Source organism: Bos grunniens, chromosome X (assembly GCF_055505025.1).
Source record: "Bos grunniens cultivar Pamir isolate PY7600 chromosome X, Bosgru_T2T1.0, whole genome shotgun sequence".
Lineage (NCBI taxonomy): Eukaryota > Metazoa > Chordata > Mammalia > Artiodactyla > Bovidae > Bos > Bos grunniens.
The window spans coordinates 22968592-22989567 of record NC_141194.1 but is presented as its reverse complement, the minus strand read 5'-3'; the positions used below and the strand labels follow the sequence as shown (position 1 = coordinate 22989567).

Sequence of the window (20976 nt, the reverse complement as noted above, 5' to 3'; positions counted from 1 at the left end):
ATGCCATGATCTTAGTTTTTTGGGTGTTGACTGTGAAGCAGGCATTTTCACTCTCTTCTTTCAAACTCATCAAAATGCTCTTTAGCTCCTCTTTGATTTCTTCCTTTAGAGAGGTATCATCTACATATCTGAGGTTGTTCATATTTCTTACAACAATGTTGATTCCAGCTTGTGATTTATTAGGCCAACATTTTGCATGATATAATCTGCATAGAAGTTGAATAAGCAGGGCGACAATATACAGCCTTGATATCCACCTTTCCCACTTTTGAACCAGACCACTATTCCATGTGCTGTTCTGTTACTTCTTAAACTTCATACATGTTAATTTGGCAACAGGCATGGTGGTCTAGTATTCCTATCTCTTTTAGAATTTTCCACAGCTTGTTGTGATCCCCACAGTCAAAGGCTTTCAGTTCAGTCACTCAATTGTGTCCAACTCTTTGTGACCCCTTGGACTGCAGCATGCCAGGCTTCCGTGTCCTTTACCAACTCCTGGATCTTGCTCAAACTCATGTCCATCAAGTCAGTGATGCCATCCAACCATCTCATCCTCTGTCATCCCCTTCTCCTCCTGCCTTCAATCTTTCCCAGCATCAGGGTCTTTTCCAATGAGTCATTTCTTCACATCAGGTGGCCAGAGTATTGGAGTTTTAGCTTCAGCATCAATCCTTCCAATGAATATTCAGGACTGATTTCCTAAAGGATGGACTGGTTTTATGTACTTGCAGTTCAAGGGACTCTCAAGAGTCTTCTCCAGCACCACAGTTCAAAAGCATCAATTCTTTGGTGCTCAGCTTTCTTTATAGTCCAACTCACACATCCATACATGACTACTGGGAAAACCATACCTTTGACTAGATGGACCATTGAAGGCAAAGTAATGTCTCTGCATTTTAATATGCTGTCTAGGTTGGTCATAGCTTTTCTTCCAAGGAGTAAGTGTCTTTTAATTTAATGGCTGCAGTCACCATGTCTAGTGATTTTGGAGCCCAAAATTATAAAGTCTCTTACTGTTTCCATAGGTTCCCCATCTATTTGCCATGAAGTGATGGGACCAGATGCCATGATCTTAGTTTTCTGAATGTTGAGTTTCAAGAAAACTTTTTCACTCTCCTTTTTCACTTCCATCAAGAGGCTCTTTAGTTCTTCTTCATTTTCTGCCATAAGGGTGGTATCATCTGCATATTTGAGGTTATTGCTATTTCTCCCGGCAGTCTTGATTCCAGCTTGTGCTTCATCAAGGCTGGCATTTCACATGATGTAGTCTGCATATAAGTTAAATAAGCAGAGTGGCAATATACAGCCTTGACATACTGCTTTCCCGATTTGGAACAAGTTTGTTGTTCCATGTCCAGTTCTAACTGTTGCTTCTTCACCTGCATACTGATTTCTCTGGAGGCATGTAAAGTCATCTGGTATTCCCACCTATTTAAGAATTTTCCACAGTTTGTTGTAATCCACACAGTCAAACGCTTTGGTGTAGTCAATAAAACCGAAGTAGATGTTTTCTTGATGATCCAATAGATGTTGGGAATTTAATGTCTGGTTCCTCTGCCTTTTCTAAATCCAGCTTGAACATCTGAAATTTCACAGTTCTTGTATTGCTGAAGCCTGGCATGGAGATTTTTGAGGATCACTTTGCTAGCATGTGAGATGATCTTCCTTCAGCTCCAGGCCAAACACCAGCTCCACGCGCTCAGAGGCTCTCCTGAGCATCTCGGGCAAGGGCTGCCTGTACTTCCTGCTCACGACCTTCAGCAGGGCATTCTGAGTGATGGTCTCCTTATTGGTGTACTTGTCCAGCAGGACCTCCACCAGCATGCTAGCCTTCCTGACCAGAGGATCTTTGTGAGTGCTCTGAGTGGCAGGGGCTGCCTGGGAGCCACCTGCATTTTTCTCCTCTGGGTCCTGGGCTCCTTCATCAGATCCTGCACAGGAAGACCCTGCACCAGCAGAGCTAGCAGCCGTGGCTCCCTGAAGCTCCTGGTGATCGCCAGCAACAGGGGAGCTTGGGGGAGAACCCTGAGGGACAGACGAGGGGAAGGAAGGGCACTCTTTTCCTGGGACTGCAGCAGCACTGATCTGGGCCTCCTGAGTGTCCCCCTGGACCTGGTGGCAATTCCCGTGGGTTTGGTACTTATTGTTGTGCCTCTGAGGTATAATGACACAGATCAGGAACAACAGGCGAGAATGCTGGCAGGAAAGCAGGTAAGGATGGCACCTGGAGGAGGGATAAGGAGATATTGTGAGCACCTTCAGTGGGGAGATTCCTCCCCGGCATGAACCAAGGGGGCTTCTGCAGGGTCCTTGAGACCAGGGCTCTGGAACCTACAAGGGCTCCTGTTTTCCTGGTGAGCCTGTCCCCTGAGACTGCTGAACCAGAAGTGAGAGTGAACCCTGGGACCCAGCCAGACACCCCTGCCTGGGTGTTAGAGGGGAGCCAGCCGGGGCTGGCAGGGGAAGCAGTTTCTCTCAGTTCGCATTCAGAGTCAGGATGAAAACTGGGGCAAGATCCACATATTCAAACCCTCCCCCCACCCTGTTCCCTCTCGTGCTCTGAAGTTGACACTGACACTTTCCCTGTCACCCGGGAGGAGGAGAGGAGGGAGTGCTCAGCCCCGGACCCAGGGGTCACACGACCTGCTGTTCTGCCGCCTTCAGGCTGCCCCTTCAAAACTAAGCTCTAACTGCCCCTCTCAGAGTGCAGCCCCTTTTCCCCGTGTTAGGCTGGGAGGAAGTGCTGGCCACAGGGGAGGGTCCTGAGTCGGCTGTGTGATGCGGAAGATGGTCATTACCCTGACTCCTCCCTAGCCCTGACATCTCCCTCTGTTGACCTGCTGCCAGCCCTTCGGAACGAGGTCCCCTCTTCCCCGAGTGTCCCGTGTCAGTGATCCCAGTCAGGGAGCCCCTCAGCCTTTAGAACTGCCCAGATGCTGACCAGTTGCTTTGTGGCCAAGTCATGCTGGGTAAGGGGTTAGGCGTGGCTGCCAATCTGGGGTATGGAAACACTCAGTCCCCCCGTGGGTCCCTCCTTCACTCCACAGAATCCCGGTCTTCCCTCTACTGAACAGAGCCAGGGTCCAGCAACCCCGCACCCAGATCCACCACCCCTGGACCCAGGTTATGTCCCGAGAACCCACGTGCGTAGCCGATGGACATTGGACCTAAGAGCCAGGTCCAAGCCTCCGGGCATAGAGCATGTGCCGGGTTGCCGGTGGGCTGTGAAGTCCTCTCTTTTCAGATGAAAACGGTATTGGGAGTGCCAGGGCATATCTTTGCATATCCAGTGCACTTGTTACTCATATCACCTCCGAGTTGGACCCCTGATGAGACAAAGGACTCATCCCTCTGGTCACAGCTATAGCAGCTCTCAAAGATAGCAGCCCTCTAAAAGAAGGCATGGCACCCCAGCATGGATAGGGGGCCGTCACTTCCTATCATGCGCATCTGGGCTCCAGGAGGATAGCAGGGGCGGGGCCTGGGTGGGCGGGGTTCTGGGGGAGTTTCTGGCAACAGGGGGGATGTCGTCCCTTCTTTGACTCATAGTGGGTCCTGGGGTGACCCTGCTGATCTCAGTCAACTGGCCTCACTCCTTACCTCTCACTTGTCTCAGTAAACCAAGCAGGAAGAATATGGGAGCCCGAGCCTGACAGCCTTCCTGGAGCTGCTGAGACAGACCATGAGGACACTCTGGGGCTCCTTCTTGTGTGCTGAGTGATCTTCTCTGTCCTCTAACCCTGTCTTCCTCCGACCATAATGCTGCATTACGTCCCATCTGCTGACCTGAGGGCAAGACCTCACCTCCTGCTGCTGCTAACTCACTTCAGTCGTGTCCGACTCTGTGTGACCCCATAGACGGCGGGCCACCAGGCTCCCCTGTCCCTGGGATTCTCCAGGCAAGAACACTGGAGTGGGTTACCATTTCCTTCTCCAGTGCATGAAAGTGAAAGTGAAGTCGCTCAGTCCTATCCGACTCTTAGCGACCCCATGGATCGCAGATTACCAGGCTCCTCCATCGTGGGATTTTCCAGGCAAGAGTCCTGGAGTGGGGTTCCATTGCCTTCTCCCCTGGAAGATGTCAAATCCACAGATGCCTGGTGAGAAGTGCACCGGCATCTCATCTGGACGCTTCTGCCTAAGGCTTCCTGGAAATGGCTTCTGCAGGTAAGATAAGCGAGAGGGAAGGATGGGTGAATGCCTTCTGTGGTGTGGAACCCCTCACATCTCACTCAGGATCTTCATATTGACTGCAGGCAGAGCCTGGAAACCTTTCTCTTTCTGGTATAAAACTGCCCCTGTCCCCAACCATGCCCCACACAATCCCAGCAGAGACAGTGAAGGGGCTCCTTAGCCTGACGGTTCTCACTGTGGGCTCCTAGTTGACTGCAGGGGCATTGCTTGGAAGTTCTGCGATGAATTTCTGCCCTTTTTTTACAATTACTGTTATACTAGCTTTTCTCTTTTAGTGCACGTGGTGACAGTCTCTCAAGCTCATCATTTACAAGGGCCAGTTGTCATCCACTAAGAAAGTTTGTGCTGGTTATTGCATGACCTCTGGGCCATACTGGCATGACCATCCCAAACTTTGGTGCCCCATGATCCTGGCATGGGGCTCTGAGATGCTGCCTCAGGTTCCTTCAGTGAACTAGTAGAGGTTCATGGTCCCACGGCCCAGTGGAAGAATCAACTGCCCCAGTTAAAAGCCTTTTTTATGTGATCCTGTTGTCTGTTTCCTTTATGACCTGCACACCTGTGTCAGCCTCAGAGTACTCCCTGACCTGGGCACTCACAGGGTCAAGTTCAATGGAGACTTATTGTTCCTCAGGGATTATTTAATTTTGTGTTCTTGCTTTTGTTAGTAGTTGTCTTTATTCCTTGTATAAGTTTTCCATGGTTTGTTCTGGGTACAGGAAATAGCCACCCATGCGTGACTGTGGTCTCAGCTACTCTGGATGTGGTACTCAATCTGTAAAGGATTTAAGGAAAATCGACAGTCTTACAATATGTCCTCAGGAATACACAAAACATACTATTCTGTTTGAGTCTTCTTTTTCCTAAGGCCCTCAGGAAATTCTTGTTGCCTTCATGTAGACTGCATACATTTTTCTAAGGTTTCTTTGTAACTGCATTTTTCATATTGTTGCTTTCGTTTATGGTGTGTTTTCTATTACATGGTTTGAGTATTGTCGATTCTTCCAGAACAGTCTCTTGATTTTGCTGTGTTGATCATTTTATGCCAGATTTCTGAAGTTAGTTATATGTGTCAATGTTTTCTGAGCCTGTTTCCTAAGAATTTTAATTCGAGGATCAAATTCTTACTGTGATATTTTGTTTTTCATTATTGCTGACTTTTATTCATTTTGCATTGGTGCATGTAACTCTGTACTGGCTATGTGTTCTTATCTATGTTTTTTCTAGTTTTTAAATTAGTAGACTTAAAAAGTTGTTTTTATCGACAGATCCTTGGTTTATAATGTTGTGTTGTTTCTGCTATACAACAGGATGAATCAGCGGTACGTATACATATTCCTCCTGCCTGATGAGACTTCCTCCCACCCCCGCATCTCACCCCTCTAGGCTGTCACACAGCACTAGGCTGAGCTCCATGTACTATATAGCAATTTCCCACCAGCTATCTTTTGTACACATAGGACTCGATATTTGTCAGTGCCACGCTCTCAATTCGTCCTACACACACCTTCCCTTGCTGTGTCCACAGGTCCATTCTCCACATCTGTGTCACTTTTCCTGCCCTTTAAATAGTTTTCTGAGTACCATTCCTACTTTGCATGTATATGCATTAATGTATGTTAATTTTCTGTTTCTAACTTACTTCGCTCTGTAAACAGGCTCTAGGTGCATCAACCTCACTACAAGTGACTTAAATGAATTCCTTTTTATGGCTAATATTCCACTGTATGTGGCTACCACAATTTCGTTATCCAGTCATCGGTCAGTTGAAGTCTGCTTTGCTTCCACGTCCTGTCTGTTGTAAGCAGTGGTGCAATGAACACTGGATACAGGTGTCTTTTCAATTATTCTTTTCTCAGTGTATATGCCCAGTATTTCTATTGCTGGGTCATATGGTAGTTTTAATTCTAGTTTTAAAGGAATCTCTCCAGTGTTCTCCATAGTGGCTATATCAATTTCCATTCCCACCTTTTCTCTAAACTCTCCGCAGCCTTTACTGCTTGTACAGTTTTTGATGATGGCCATTCTGACCTGTATGAAGTGCCACCTCATTGTAATTTTGATGTGCATTTCTCTCATGATGAGTGATGTAGCTCCTCTTTACATGTGTTTATGAGTTTTTTGCCCCTCTGCATTTCTTTTTTAAAGAACAGATTTAGAATTGGAGAAAATTCAGCAGATAGAATAGAGAGGTCCCATACAGCCACTCTCTTCCTCCACTTGGTATCTTCTATTATTAACATCTTGTATTGGATCAATGGATACAAGTTCGTTTTTCACAGTTGATCAACTAATGTCAATATGTTATTATTAACTTTTGTCCATTGTTTACAATACATTTTACTTTTTGTGTTTTACAGTTCTTTAGTGTTTGACAGATGCATGATAGGATCAACTCAGCCAACACGGTATCTTGCAGAGGACTGTGAATGCCCTATGGATCTCCCATGCTCCATCTGTTCATCCCTCAAAACCTCACTTGGAACCCCTGACAACTACTCAAGGTTTTACTCTTTCTAAAGATTTGCATTTTCCAGACTGTAACACTGATGGACTCATACAGTATGTAGGCTCTTTATACTGGCTCCTTCTGCTAATCAATATACATTGAATTTTCTCTATAACTTGTTATGGTTTGAAATGTTTTCTCCCAGGATTGAATAGCATTCCATGTAGCTTACCATAGTTTGTTCACCCACTTGTCTACTGAAAGTCATCTTTGGTGATTTCGGTTTTTGGCAGCTATGACTTATTCTGCTATTAAATTTTGGTTGAAGGTTTTTGGATGGGCTTAAGGTTTTGGCTCTTTTGAGTAAATACCTTAATGGTCATTTGCTAGATCATATGATAAGACTATATTTAGCTGAAAAGAATTTGCCAGACAGTTTCCAAAGTATCACTATCACTGCATTCTCTTTAGCAATGAACTCATTTTCAGGTAGTTTGCCTCTTGCCTCTTCATTGATTTGGACTTCTGTGTTTCTGCTTTGTTCCTTCATTTGTGTTGTATTTCTTTTCTTTTTCATTATTATTATTATTTTAATTATCATGTTTGAGGTCTCCTTTTCCCAGGCTTCAAGGTTGAATTCTTTCTTCCTTTTTGTTTCTGCCCTCTAAGGTTGGTCCAGTGGTTTGTGTAAGCTTCTTATAGGGTGAGATTTGTGCTGAGTTTTTGTTTGTTTGTTTGCTTTTTCCTCTGAGGGGCAAGGCTGAGTAAGGTGGTAATTCTGTCTGCAGATGAGCAGGTTTGTATTTTTGTTTTCTTTGTAGTTTAGATGAGGCGTCCTGCAGAGGGTGCTATCAGTGGTTCAGTGATGCCGGGTCTTGTATTCCTGTGGTTTACTTTGTGTCAGTTCTCAGTATTTGATATCCTAGGGTTAGTTCTCTGGTAGTCTAGGATCTTGGAGCCAGTGGACCCACTGTAAAGGCTCAGGGCTTGACCTTGTGTTTTGCGTGGGTCTGTACATTCTTTTCTGCTGGTGATGTACTCCTGTCCACTCTCAGCTGGTATTCTGCATGCACTTCTGTGTCTGAAGATGTATTACTGATATATCCGTGGAGAGAGATGTATTCCACGTCCACCAACTCCTCTTGCCATCTTGTTCCACCTGGGCAAGATTCCTGAGAGTTCCTTGGACTGCAAAGAGATCTAACCAGTCAATTCTAAAGCATATCATTCCTGAATATTCATTAGAAGGACTAATGCTGAGGCTGAAACTCCAGTATTTTTACAACCTGATGTGAAGAACTGACTCATTGGAAAATACAGCGATGCTGGGAAAGATTGAAGGCAGGAAGAGAAGGGGACGACAGAGGATAAAATGGTTGGCATCACCTACTCAATAGAAATGAGTTTGAGCAAGCTCTGGGAATAGGTGATGCTCAGGGAAGCCTGGCATGCTGAAGTCCATGGAGTTGCAAAGAGTCAGATGTGACCAAGAGACTAAACAGAACAGATGAGTCATCAAAATATTCTAGTCATTCCTATATTCTCTGGATGAATTGAAGTCGTCCTTGCTGCAAGGCTGATTCCCTTACGGTGGCAAAGAAAGTGTGAGAAAATGTGTTCTATGCTTGGTTTATCAAGTGTGATCCAGGCACACATTTCCCTGGGCAAATTCTACGAGGTTTAACCAAAACCTTGAAGGCTTCTTGAAATTATCATTCTACCTATGAGCCACAAACTTCAGGGAGGATTGACAGAAACAATACAAAAACTGGACTCTGGCAATATAAGAATTACGAACATGGGGCTTCAGATCAGATCAGATCAGATCAGTCACTCAGTCGTGTCTGAATCTTAGCGACCCCATGAATCACAGCATGCCAGGCCTCCCTGTCCATCACCAACTTCCGGAGTTCACTCAGACTCACGTCCATCGAGTCAGTGATGCCATCCAGCCATGTCATCCTCTGTCGTCCCCTTCTCCTCCTGCCCCCAATCCCTCCCAGCATCAGAGTCTTTTCCAATGAGTCAACTCTTCGCATGAGGTGGCCAAAGTACTGGAGTTTCAGCTTTAGCATCATTCCTTCCAAATAAATCCCAAGGCTGATCTCCTTCAGAATGGACTGGTTGGATGTCCTTGCAGTCCAAGGGACTCTCAAGAGTCTTCTCCAACACCACAGTTCAAAAGCATCAATTCTTCGGCGCTCAGCCTTCTTCACAGTCCAACTCTCACATCTGTACATGACCACAGGAAAAACCATAGCCTTTACTAGAAGAACCTTTGTAGTAATGTCTCTGCTTTTCAATATGCTATCTAGGTTGGTCATAACTTTTCTTCCAAGGAGTAAGCGTCTTTTAATTTCATGGCTGCAGTCACCATCTGCAGTGATTTTGGAGCCCAGAAAAATAAAGTCTGCCACTGTTTCCACTGTTTCCCCATCTATTTCCCATGAAATGATGGGACTGGATGCCATGATCTTTGTTTTCTGAATGTTGAGCTTTAAGCCTACTTTTTCACTCTCCACTTGAATTACAAATATGATGATAATTTTCCTGATTTTTTTGAAAGAGTACTGTTTTTAAAAATCTTTCATTTTCTTGATATAAGGAATTTTTTAAACACAGCAATTTGATAAATTGTATCTTTGTCATTAGAATTGAAACATTAATTTTTATCTGCCTACAGTATCACTCCAGAAATTAGAAACTCTCAGTATTCTTATTTTCTTAGGAAAATTGTTATTTTTCAAAGGTTTTGTGAGAATCTGTTCTTATAGCGGGACACAAGTGGAAACAGTGATTACACTACTGAGACTTTGACTGGAATGTCATATTTGACAGACATAGGTAGCCTTGGATATGGCCAGATTACTTGAGGAAAATAAGGTTAACCATAGGGAGCCATAAAAACCCGTTGGAAAAACAGCCTGGGACCTTGCTGACAGAATTCCCATCAGCCTTATCAGGTGAGTAAGGAAGATCACTTCTGGCAGGCACAGGAACTTTAGGATGTTTGGGGGACTTCAGGAAGAGGAGTTTATCCAGATCTCTAGGTTTGACAACAAGTCTTTGCTGTGCCTTCTTCCTAGCCTCAAGAGGCTATTAAAATTTCCTTCTGGAGACTCCTTATGAACCGTTCCAGCAAAGCAGATTTAAAAGCACCTATTGGTAAATTGTTATTCTTACTGTACTTAAATAAATAATCAGGCCGAGTTTATTGAATTTAGACTTCCTTTGCAAACAAATTAGGTCTTAGTTTACCTGTCTTCGATAGAAATGAGGGAGATGATAGACAGAAAAAACTGGTTCAATAGAAAGTATACTACCCATGTGTGGGTGTTAGGTTCTAGTGGTATTACATTTCCTTGAAGTTTTATTATTTACCTGCAAACTGGGTTCGATCCTGAATTTTTCTAGTGTCCACCCATATGTAGCTGCAACTTTCTTACTAAAATTCCCAATTTCTCTCATCCTTTTGATGTGTCTGTGTGAGGACGGTAAGATCCGAGCGATACACCTCTGCCATCTTGATCCGCTGACTCTCCCATTCTTTTGACTTGAATCACTGAGAACTAACATTGCCATTTTCCTGAAGTCCTGCATCATGAAGCAGGATGTCTTGATGTAAAGATCAGAGGAATTGTTACAACACCTTATGTTCAAATAGATTTCATGCCTGTTGCTATATAAGCCACTCAGAAAGTTAACCTGATCACCCAGAGATATTGCTAACTGTGATAGAGACATTTCAAACTGCAATAGTTGCTTCGATCCTCACACCTAGAAGACTTCTTGACTGAACACCCCTTGGGCTCACAAACTGGTTTATAAGAAGCTCCAATCATTAACGTCCGCTTTTCTTTTATTTCCATAGAAATGCCTCTTATTAATAACTACCTGATACCACTTGCACCCTAGACCTAGCTTTGGGAGCCCACCTGCATCACCACTTATTGAAATGAGATACCACTCTTTAAATGAACTGACCTGTTCTCAGAATGATGCAACTGCTGCCATGAAATGGAGGACTCCACTAATCCATTCTCTCTCTCCACAGTGACCAGATCAGCTTTTACCATGTGAGACTTGTAGGCAAGTTTCGGAGGAGGGACCTGTCAAGGCTTAGTGCACTCGGCCCCCAAATATACCACAGTGGCATATTGATTATTTTGAATTCAAGTTACTTAAGAAACAGCCAACAGAGGAGGGACATTCCACCACCCCCCGATATCTGCCTCCCTGAGAGCAGGAAATGCATCTCATATGAAGGATGTACTGCCTGCATCTGGAGGCAGAGGGAAACCCTTCTAACCAGAAGTAGGCAGTTCAAGCAGAGAAGCCTGTATACACAAACCTTGTTAAGTCTTTCATTTACTACCCTGGGTACAGATTCTGTTTAGATTCCTTACTAGTTGAGTACCTAAAACCTAAGTTGATTTGTCCTGTCGATTTCTCACAAATTGTTTTGTTATCTACAAAATAAAGAAGCTGCCTGCTTTGCCAACTTCTTAGGTCCCATTTCTATGATACTTTTTGTGCACGTGAATTAAAATTTGTCCCTTTTTCTCCTGTTATCCTGTCTTGTGTCAAGTTTACTGGTAGTCTAACCACAAAAACTCAAAATGGGTAAAGGGAGGAATGTCCTTCTTCCCTAAACACCTCAAGGGAGCTCACCCTTACATCTCAGAAACTCCCTGGAGACGATGGGCATAGAATACCAGTCTGTGCACTGGAATCTCCTGCATTGAGATAAGAGCAGAGACACTGTAGATTTCTGTCTGTTAGGGGCCAAATTGTGCCCCCTCCACATATGCATATTGAAGGCATAACTCAGAGTACTTGAGAATGCAACTGTAGGTAGAAATAAGATCTTTAAAGCGATGGTTGAGTTAAAATCAAGTCACTAAGTTCAGTTCACTTCAGTCGCTCCGTTGTGTCGGACTCTTTGTGACGCCATGAATCGCAGCACGCCAGGCCTCCCTGTCCATCACCAACTCCTGTAGTTCACTCAGACTTACGTCCATTGAGTCAGTGATGCCATCCAGCCATCTCATCCTCTATCATCCCCTTCTCCCCCTGCCCCCAATCCCTCCCAAAATCAGAGCCTTTTCCATGAGTCAACTCTTCTCATGAGGTGGCCAAAGTGCTGGAGTTTCAGCTTTAGCATCATTACTTCCAAAGAAATCCTAGGGCTGATCTCTTAGGGTGGGCCATAACCCAGTGTGACTATAAGTAGTTATTGAGACACAAAAGGAGTCACCAGGGATATATGCACTCAAAAGGAATGCCAAGTGAAGAGGGTGGCCACCTGGCAGCCAAGAGGAGAGGCCTCAGGTTAAACCAGCCCTCATCTTTGACTTGCAGCCTCTAGAACTCTGAGAAAATAAATTTCCGTTGTTTGAGCCACTCATTCTGTGGGGTTTTGTTGTGGAAAGCCTAACAAATCAGTATGTTACCCCAGGTAGAGATTTCTTCCTGGATACTCTTTCTACTTTCCTGTCATTCCTAAAGGCTATCTCAAGATCTTGCTTATGTGATTGCAGCTGCTTGTTTCGAAAGTTGTCTAGGCATAGGCTAGGTCTTGATCTTAGCCTCACCAGAACTAGCATAGAGCCTTTCAAAGAGCAGACACTCAAAAAATAAATGAAGACAGTAAGAGGTCAAACTTGTTAAGGTGTAATACTTCCTGCATTTTGAAGAAGCATATTGAGGTATAAATTATTTAAATTGACAAAACAGAAGACAGAAAAGATGGAGAACAATCATGGTTGATCATGTTTTGAAATTTTTTTCATTTTATTTTTTCATTCCATTGTCCCAGCAGTGTTATTGTGGGATTGCTTCCCATTTTGGCAAAAGTCCCTATTTTGATGTCAAATTTTCTTATCTGGATGATTTTTTAAAAGTCTTGGTCTTCAGTAGGGGTGGGAGAAGCTGCTGGACATGGCCGTGGAACATGTCTGGAAGTGAGAGTCGTGCCAGGCCTGGCTGGAACTGCGGCTCGAGCTCTCTCCTCCTCATCTCACAAAACTTATTCATATTGTGATGAGAAGGCACTGGGGACTGTATCACTGACTTTTGCCAAAAACTCCAAGACTTTCATTTCACTGGTTTCCGCATGGGCTCGTGGGCCCCACAGGAACTCCTAACGTGGAGGATCGCTGTTGGCAACCTGGCGGTACTCCAGGTACTTCATCGTCACAAAGTCTTTGGTTATGAGTTTCCTGGGCTCTCCGTAGATGAAGTGTTTTCTCCCAGCATATACTCGCATCATATTCAAGAATCTCCAGATGTCTTCCTTAGCAGCACAGTTGCCCTTCACGACGATCAAACCCAGAACTGTCATCAAGAGACTGGTCTTCGGTAAGCCCCTACCATCCTACACTCTCCCATTGTTGGGCAGGTTCAGTTTGCTAACAAGGTCATAGGAGTGGATGGTTGAATCAACTTCCTTCAAGTCAACTGCAAAGACAGCCTCGATGTGTTCAGAGGCTCTCTTGAGAATCTCGGCAAATCGGTTATGGTATTTTGGGTGGATAATCTTCAGCATGTTTTCCTTCATGATGGGCTGCTTCATTTTATATTTATGCAGAAGAAACTCTTCCAACAAACTTGTCATGCTGTTCAGAGTATCACTGTAGGTGTTCTAAGTAGAAGATGAGACATTGGAGGAACGTGGATCTTCCTCATTTTGACTGGTATCTTTTTCATCAGATGTTGTGTCAGAAGTAGTTGAAAAAGTGCTGGTAGTAGATGGGGCTTCCAAAGACCCCTGGGAAGTGCTATTTGACCCAGTAGCTGAGGAGCTCTGTGAATTATCTTCTAAAAGAGAAGAGGTAGAGGGAAGCTCTTCCATTACTGCAGCGGGCTGAACTCCCCTGTGACTCTGGGGCTCATATTGGGCCTGGTGGCGTTTCTCATGGATGCAGAGCTCATGATTCTGACCCTGAGGCATGATGCCTGCACTGGGGGACAATGATTACAAGTGTGAGTAGGAGGGCAGGTGATAAGGGCCCATAGGAAGATGAAGGTTGAGTGTGCATTGGCAACAGGGAAATACCACCTTGGTTATCACGAAGGCTACATTTGTGGTTTTTTGGGGGGCACTGTTCTGAAAACCCCCAGGGTTCCTATTCTCCTAATCAGCTGTCCTTTGGGAAACATATTGAAGGAAATTAGAGTGATCTTTAGGCTCCATCCTGCTACCCCTGCCTCAGGCACGCTGGGGTGACAGAAGGGGCTGGTAGTCTCCTACACAGAGGCATCTGTTATTTCACATTCAAGACCACCACCCAACTAGTGGCCAGTCATAAGACCCATTCCCTCTGCTGTCCTGTATTTGTCATCACAAATTTCCCTGGGATTTCTGAGAAGTGAAGAGGTCCTCAGCTTATCACCCCAGTCAGTAGTTATCACCCAGTACTGAGTGCTCATTGGGAAGTTTTCTGTCCTGGCCTCTGGAGTCCTCAACACGAATTAAGAGAGCTTCCTTTGGTTCCCCATAGGGCCTGGTGTCCCCACCCCTTTCTTGGAATAGTATTTCCACCTTCATACTAAGGGGTTTACCTCCTACCCACCTGATGTAAATAAATGTTGATGGAACTTCAGCTTGATAGCTCTGCCCTGGTTCTTCAAGGGCTATAAGGAACAGGGCTGGTTTCGTTATCAGTTCTTTTTATTGGTAGATGATCCCTCAGTCTTGCTTTGACCTCTATTGTGGCCTGAAATTCTACACTCCCTTCCACTTAGGTCCACCCCGTCTACTACTATACTTTCTTACAGTAGGGCAAGCATCCCTGTGAGACCCCTAGGAGAAAGTAAGATTCTCCTCATCCGTCCATACCTGTCCTTGGTTTTCTGAGGCGAGGGTGGATGAGATGAATCATATGGTTATGGGCTGTGTGGTTCCCTTCGTCTTCAGGGTATTCAGTTGGTTTCTGGAAAACCTGGAAATAATCCCACTGCTGGCCCTAGGCTATACCCCTTGGACCATGTCCCAACCCCTCTTGTGACATCATAGAAGGAAATGGGCATGTCATGTCAACAATAAGCAGGTATCCCAGGGATGCCAGGAAGGGCAGGGTTCTGTGTGGTTTCCTCAGAGTTCTGAGGTCAGGGGGTTGTGTAAGTCCAAAGCTGGACTCCTGGAAGCATTTGGGGCTCCTTTCTCTGTTTACATAAGGGAGCTCTCCTCAGGCCAAGGTCCTCACTCCCTGTGGTGCCAGAGAGGGAAAGTCTGGGAATGCCACATGAGGCTACTCTTACCTGTGCCTTCAGGGATGACATCAGAATTCAGGCTTCTTGGGGCTCTCTGTGTTCAGTGTAGGGGTATGCCCTCTCAGGTACCTCACCTTGACTCCTGGGGGACTCTGGATTTCCTCTTTCAACCTAAGGTGACCCATGTAGACCAAAGACCATGTCCTTGCAAGCCCTGAAAAGAAGTGAGCGAATGTGCAGCCTGGCAACCCTCTCTTGGCCTTCTGAGAGCCGACACAGGCCAGTCTCTCTGTGACTTCAGTTCCTCATTCATCTGTCTTTACCTTGACTCCTGTCTCTTCTATGAAAGAGTTCTTGGTAAAAGCCACGTCTTTGAAAAGTCTTAGTCTGCCTGCAACAAATCTCACAGAGAGTGGACTGAGTCCCAGGAGTGATAGGGAGGCTACAGTCCGGGAGGGGGCCCCAGCATAGGTGGTGTGCTATCAGAGAAAACACGCTGATCTCTTCCTTCTCTTCACTGACCAGACACAGCCTCTTGTAGAACCTTCACTCTTAACAGATTTACTCTCTGAAAGGAAGGGGCTGAATTAAATGATTTTCTGCACCCCTGATCTATTGCAGTTTACTGACATTTCCTATGTAGATAAATTGTCACTGAATGCAGTCTCCTTCCTTATTCGTACTTCACTTTTATTTTCATTTTTTGTTACTTATTTCTGGGGCTTTTTATTCCAAAACTGTGTTTGGGGTATGAAATTATGCTATTTCACATGTGAAATACCTTTTGGACTAATGTTCAGAAAGAGGAAGTGACCCAAGGTTAGCCTCATCCTGGAGGAGTGGCACAGTATGGGCTCTGGAGGAATTCAGTGCCGGGGTTCAGTCCAGCTCCTATCATTTATGAGCTTTGAGTCTGAGCTTCTTTATTCCAGCTTCTTTATCTGCAAATTGTGTTTGAAAGAGTCTATAGTGTAGGACCACAGACATGTGTGATGTATGTAAATCACCTGGCACAGTATGAGGCAAGCTTTGGTACTTTGAATGAATAGCCGTTATTACGAAGGTGATTTTGACCCCGAATGATAACAAACTTCCATCACATAATTTTATTTCCAGGCTATACTAGAGAATATGCAAGTCCAAACAATAATCAAATCGACATCAGCACTAATGCTCCCAAGCAAGTAAAAACTAAGCAGTATTTCCCTATTTGAGCACTTGTTTTAATAGGTGTTTGGGGTTATCTTCTCCACATGGATGCAAGGACAAGTTCGTTTGTCTCAAGGACCAGCAACTTCCCTCTCAGATGCTTTTTTTTTGTCCAAACCACCCCTAATTTAATCCCACTGACAGTAAAAATTGAGCCCTCCCTTAAAGTTTGCCAAATTACACTAAACATAACCTAATTAAACTGTTTAACAGAGCAAGTTCTGGTGCTCCCATCCCAGAAAAAGAGAGACAGTCCAGTGACGTCTTGGCATCTCGCTTCAATGGGTATCACCTTTATTTCTCAGAAACTCTCTGGACAGCTTTTGATGAAAACACGTAGTGTGAGTGTTCACTTGCCCTGGCTCAAGTGCACAGGGCCCCTTCCATTCCCTATGGTTTTCAGATATCCCCAAATAATGGTGAATATATGGTTTAGATATATTCCAGGTTTACAGCCTCACCTCTGAGAACCATCATATGAGTGTCTGGCATCACTCCCACAGCTTCATCTAGCCCATCATGCATCTGGACTGAACAGGACCTCCCACCGAGGAACTAGACTTTTCCCAAGACCCAATGCCACCTTAATCAGGTAACTTCGCCTTCCTTGCTCTCATCTGGAACCTCCTCTTCCACACCTCCCCCATTTAAATTTATGATTTGTTTATTCCTTAGAGTTAGCTCACCACCTTCCTTATATGGTCCCTGCTGCTAGACTCAAAATTCCATGGGCAGTGGCTTGGGCTTCATTTTCTTATCAACCCAGTACTATAAAAAAGCCTTCTAAACACAAGATGGTCAATTAATTTGGGAGAAAAAAGGAATAATGAGCAAAGACTCTCTTTTATTATGATTTAAATGTCATACAGTTTGAATAAGCTAAACAAATCTAAGTCCATGTTATTAACTTTTACAAGGAAAAAAGAGGACAGATAAGAAGACAAAGAATAAACCAGCGTTTACTCTGAAATCTTTGTGATTCCCAAATACTTATCTCTAAGATTCTTACACATTTCCAAGTAAAATTCTATTCCAATGTTATGTTACCTTGTTCTGGACCATAAGGAAAACACTGAAGTCTTCTCAACTTGTTTACAATGAACTCCTAGTCTTAAACCTAACAGCAGTAAACATGACATCCATGACATTAATTAACCGATATTCTGAAGCATAATAAACCTTATGAAGAGTAGTGACATTTAAAAATACAAAAAACCTCTACCTCCCTACCTAAATCAACTATTTTTGACTAGATATTATTCATATGGATAAAAAGAAAACATGTATATTTTGTTAAACCTGCACCTAAACTCCCTTACTACTTAAAACTGTGAAGAACATATGGGTTTTGTTCCCCCCATCCCTACTACCCTGAACTATTTAAGAGGTGGACTGTTCTCTTCCAACACGAAGGGAACAAAGTGCCCTGATCCCTCTCTAGATATGGGAGGAGCTGTAGGACTTGGCCCGGGTAGGGGCACTGGCTTCAGCCATTGTTGGAGCCCTGGCCACGCCTCTCAGCGCTGCTCTCTCCACCTGATCTCTCAGAGCCTCATCATAGAGGTCTGGGAAGGAACTCGGGACCTTATCCTGGATCTTGGCCAGAACTTCCAACACCTTCATCTTAGTGGTCTCAGCATAAGCTCGCGGGCCCCACAGGAACTCGTAGCCCGGAGGATCACTATTGGGCACCTGGCGGTAGTTGAGGTACCCCTTCTGCACCAGATCTTTGGTGATGAGCTTTCTGGGCTCCCCAAAGATGGAGTGCTTCTTCCCAGCATGGATCCCCAACACATTGAGGAAATCCCAGATCTCCTCCTCACTGGCGCGGTTACCCTTCGTAAAGATGATGCCCAGGAGCGCCATGAGGAGACCAGACTTGGGCAGCTCCTCCTCATCACTTGAACCTTCCTCAACCCCGAGACTGAACTTGTTGACGAGGGTGTAGATGTTCCTGCTGCAGTCGACTTCCTTCAGCTCCAGGCCAAACACCAGCTCCACGCGCTCAGAGGCTCTGCTCAGGATCTCAGGGAAGTGCTGCTTGTACTTCCTGCCGATGACATTCAGCATGCCGTTCTGTGTGATGGGCTCCTTCTTGGTGTACCTCTCCAGCAGGAAATCCATCACCAAGCTGGCCTTCCTCATCAGAGGATCTTTGCGAATGCTCCGAGCGAGCAGGGCTGCCCGGGCGGCATCTGCACTTTCCTCCTCGGGGCCCTGGGCACCTTCCTCAGATCCTGCCCAGGAAGCCAATGCAACAGGAGAGCTAGGGGCCATGGCTCCCTGAAGCTCCTGGCGATCGCCAGCAGCAGGGGAGCTCGGGGGAGAACCCTGAGGGGCAGAAGAGGGGGAGGATGGGCATTCCTCTCCTGGGGCTGCAGCAGCACTGGCCTGGGCCTCCTGAGTGTCCCCCTGGACCTGGTGGCGTTTCCCATGGGCATGTTGCTTGTTTTTGTGCTTCCGAGGCATGATGACACAGGTCAGGGACTGCAGGCGGGCGTGCAGTTACGAAGGCAGGCTTTGAGTGGCCTTGAGGAAAGAAAAAGAAATGTTAGCACCTACACCAGAGAGGGTCGTCCCCGGTTTAAACCAAGTCTGCTTCATAGGTGGCCTTGAGTCCACTGTTTTAGGACCCACAAGTCTCCTGTTCTCCTAGTCAGACTGTTCCCTGAGACCCCTGAGGAAGAAGTGAGAGTGAGCCCTGGGGCACAGCCAGACATCCCTGCCTGGGCGTTAGAGGGGGGCCTGTGAGGGCTGGCAGGGGAGGCATGTCCTTTCAGTTCACATTCATAGTTAGGATGAAAAATGGGGAATGACTCCCTAGCACCCATCCCGATCCCTCTTCTGCTCTGAAGGCTGATGCTGCCACCTTCCCTGTGACTCTGGAGAAGGAGAGGAGGGAGTGCTCAGCCTCCCACCTAAGGGTCCCGGGACCTGCCCTTCTGTATGCAAGCTCTAACCTCCCCACTCAGACCGCAGCCTCCCTTCCCTGTGCTTGGCCGGGAGTAAGCACTGACTACAGAGGAGGGTCCTGATTCGCCCGTGTGTCCGCGAGGATGGTCCTCACCCTGGCTCCTCTTGAGCCCTGACATCCTCCCTGTACTGACCAGCTACCAATCCCTCGGACCGAGGTGCCCTCCTCCCTCAGTGTCCCGCATCCGAGATTGCAATGAGGGTGACCTGCAGCCGTTAGAGCTGCCCAGATCCTACCCGGATGCTCTGAGGCCAAGTTCGGGGGGTGGGGGTTTCACGTGGCTGCCGTTCTAGGGTGTGGAGGCCCTCAGTACTCCCCGATGGTCCCTCCTTTAGCTACAGGGCTCGGGGCTTTCCCTCTAATGAGCAGAACTGGAGTCCACCAGCCCCGGACCGAAGCCTTCCTCTCAGAGACCACCTGGGTGAAGTGGATGGACTTGGGGCTTAAGATGCAGGCCCGAATCCTCCAGGGGAGAGCAGGGGCAGAGTGGCCGGGGGTTGTCCAGCCCCCTCTTTTCAGAGGGAAAGGCTTGGGCGTGCTGGACGTGTGTCCCACACTTGTAACTCACGTCACCTCACACTCAGACCCCTGTTGAGACCTGGGAGTCCTCCGTCTGGGCACCCTACACGGCAGTTCTCTAAGACGGCAGCAGCTCTCAAAGATGGCTTCGGAACCTCAGCGTGGTGCGTTGTCGTCACTTCCGGTCATGTGGATCTGTGTTCCAGGCGGACAGCAGAGGCGGGGCCAGGGCGGGCGGGGTTCCGGGGGAGCTTCCCAGAGGATTGGCATGTGCACTTTTCCTTGAATCGTCACGGATCCTGAGACCTTCCCTGTACCGAGCAGAGTCTACGGGCCTCCCTCCCAGGCTCTAGGTTCCATCAGCACCCCAGCAGGAATTGTTTCTGGCCTGGCCGAACGGGCTTCCTGGAGCTTCTGAGAATGTCAGTGAGGGCACTTTCAGGCCCCGTCTTCCGTGCTGAGTGATGCTCTGTCCACTCTCCGTGTCTTCCCTTCACCCCTGTAGGTGGTGTGCTACGTCCCATCTGCTGACCTGAGGCCAAGGCCTCCCATCGAAGACATCAAGTCCCGAGACTTCTGCTGAGAAGTGCACATACATCTCCTCTGGACCTTTCTGCCTGAGGCTTCCAGGAAATTGCTGCTGCAGGTAAGATGAGCTGAGAGGGAAGGATGGGAGACTACCTTCTGTGGTGTGGAACCCCTCACATCTCACTCAGGATCTACATATTGACTGCTGGCAGGGCCTGGAAATCCTTCCCTTTCTGGTATGAATCCACCCCTGTCCCCCACCATGCCCCACACCATCCCAGCAGAGTAAGTGAAGGGGCTCCTTAGCCTGACTGTTCTCACTTTGGGCTCTTAGTCGACTGCAGGGGCATTGCTCGAAAGTTCTGAGGTGAATTTCTGTCCTTTGGTATAATTTTTGGGGTACTAAATTTTCTCTTTTAGTCCCTGCATGATAGTCTATTAAGGTGATCACTTAAAAGGGCCAGTTGTCATCCACTAACAAAGTTTGTGCTGGTTATTTCATGACGTCTGGGCCATGCTGCCACATCCAACTCAGACTGGTTCCCCGTGGTCTTGGCATGGGAGCTCTGAGATGCTACCTCAGATTCCTTCAATGAGGCTGTAGGGATACATGGCCCCAGGGCACAGTGGAAGAATCAAGGGCTGCACTTTAAAGCCTTTTCCGGCTGATCCTGTTGCCTTCTTCCCTTGTAGCCTGCACAGCCCTTGTCAGTCTCTGAGTACTCCCTCACGTTGACACTCATAGGGTCAAGTACATGAGAGAATTATTTTGCCTCGGGGATTATTTAGTTTTGTGCTTTTGCTTTTGTTAATACTTGTCTTTATTCCTTGTGTAAGTTTTCCATGGTTTATTCTGGGTACAGAAAACAGCAGCCCATGTTTGATTGTG

At 46.4% G+C, this 20976-nt stretch overlaps 2 protein-coding genes and 1 pseudogene across 2 annotated transcripts; all 3 read right to left on the bottom strand.

The window, feature by feature from the left end:
- Window positions 1-1644: 1644 nt before the first annotated feature.
- Window positions 1645-10719, bottom strand: LOC147339958 (melanoma-associated antigen B4-like). The gene is made up of 2 exons (XM_086388860.1): window positions 10628-10719; window positions 1645-2224 (listed from the first exon to the last, which is right to left on the bottom strand). The coding sequence occupies exons 1-2, from the start codon at window positions 10717-10719 to the stop codon at window positions 1645-1647; spliced, it is 672 nt and encodes a 223-aa protein (XP_086244986.1).
- Window positions 10720-12539: 1820 nt separating this feature from the next.
- On the bottom strand, window positions 12540-13595 carry LOC147339957 (melanoma-associated antigen B5-like; annotated as a pseudogene).
- A 3295-nt stretch (window positions 13596-16890) lies between these two features.
- Window positions 16891-19702, bottom strand: LOC147339956 (melanoma-associated antigen B17-like). The gene has a single exon (XM_086386857.1). The coding sequence runs from the start codon at window positions 18533-18535 to the stop codon at window positions 17504-17506; it is 1032 nt and encodes a 343-aa protein (XP_086242983.1). The 5' UTR covers window positions 18536-19702; the 3' UTR covers window positions 16891-17503.
- Window positions 19703-20976: the final 1274 nt, after the last annotated feature.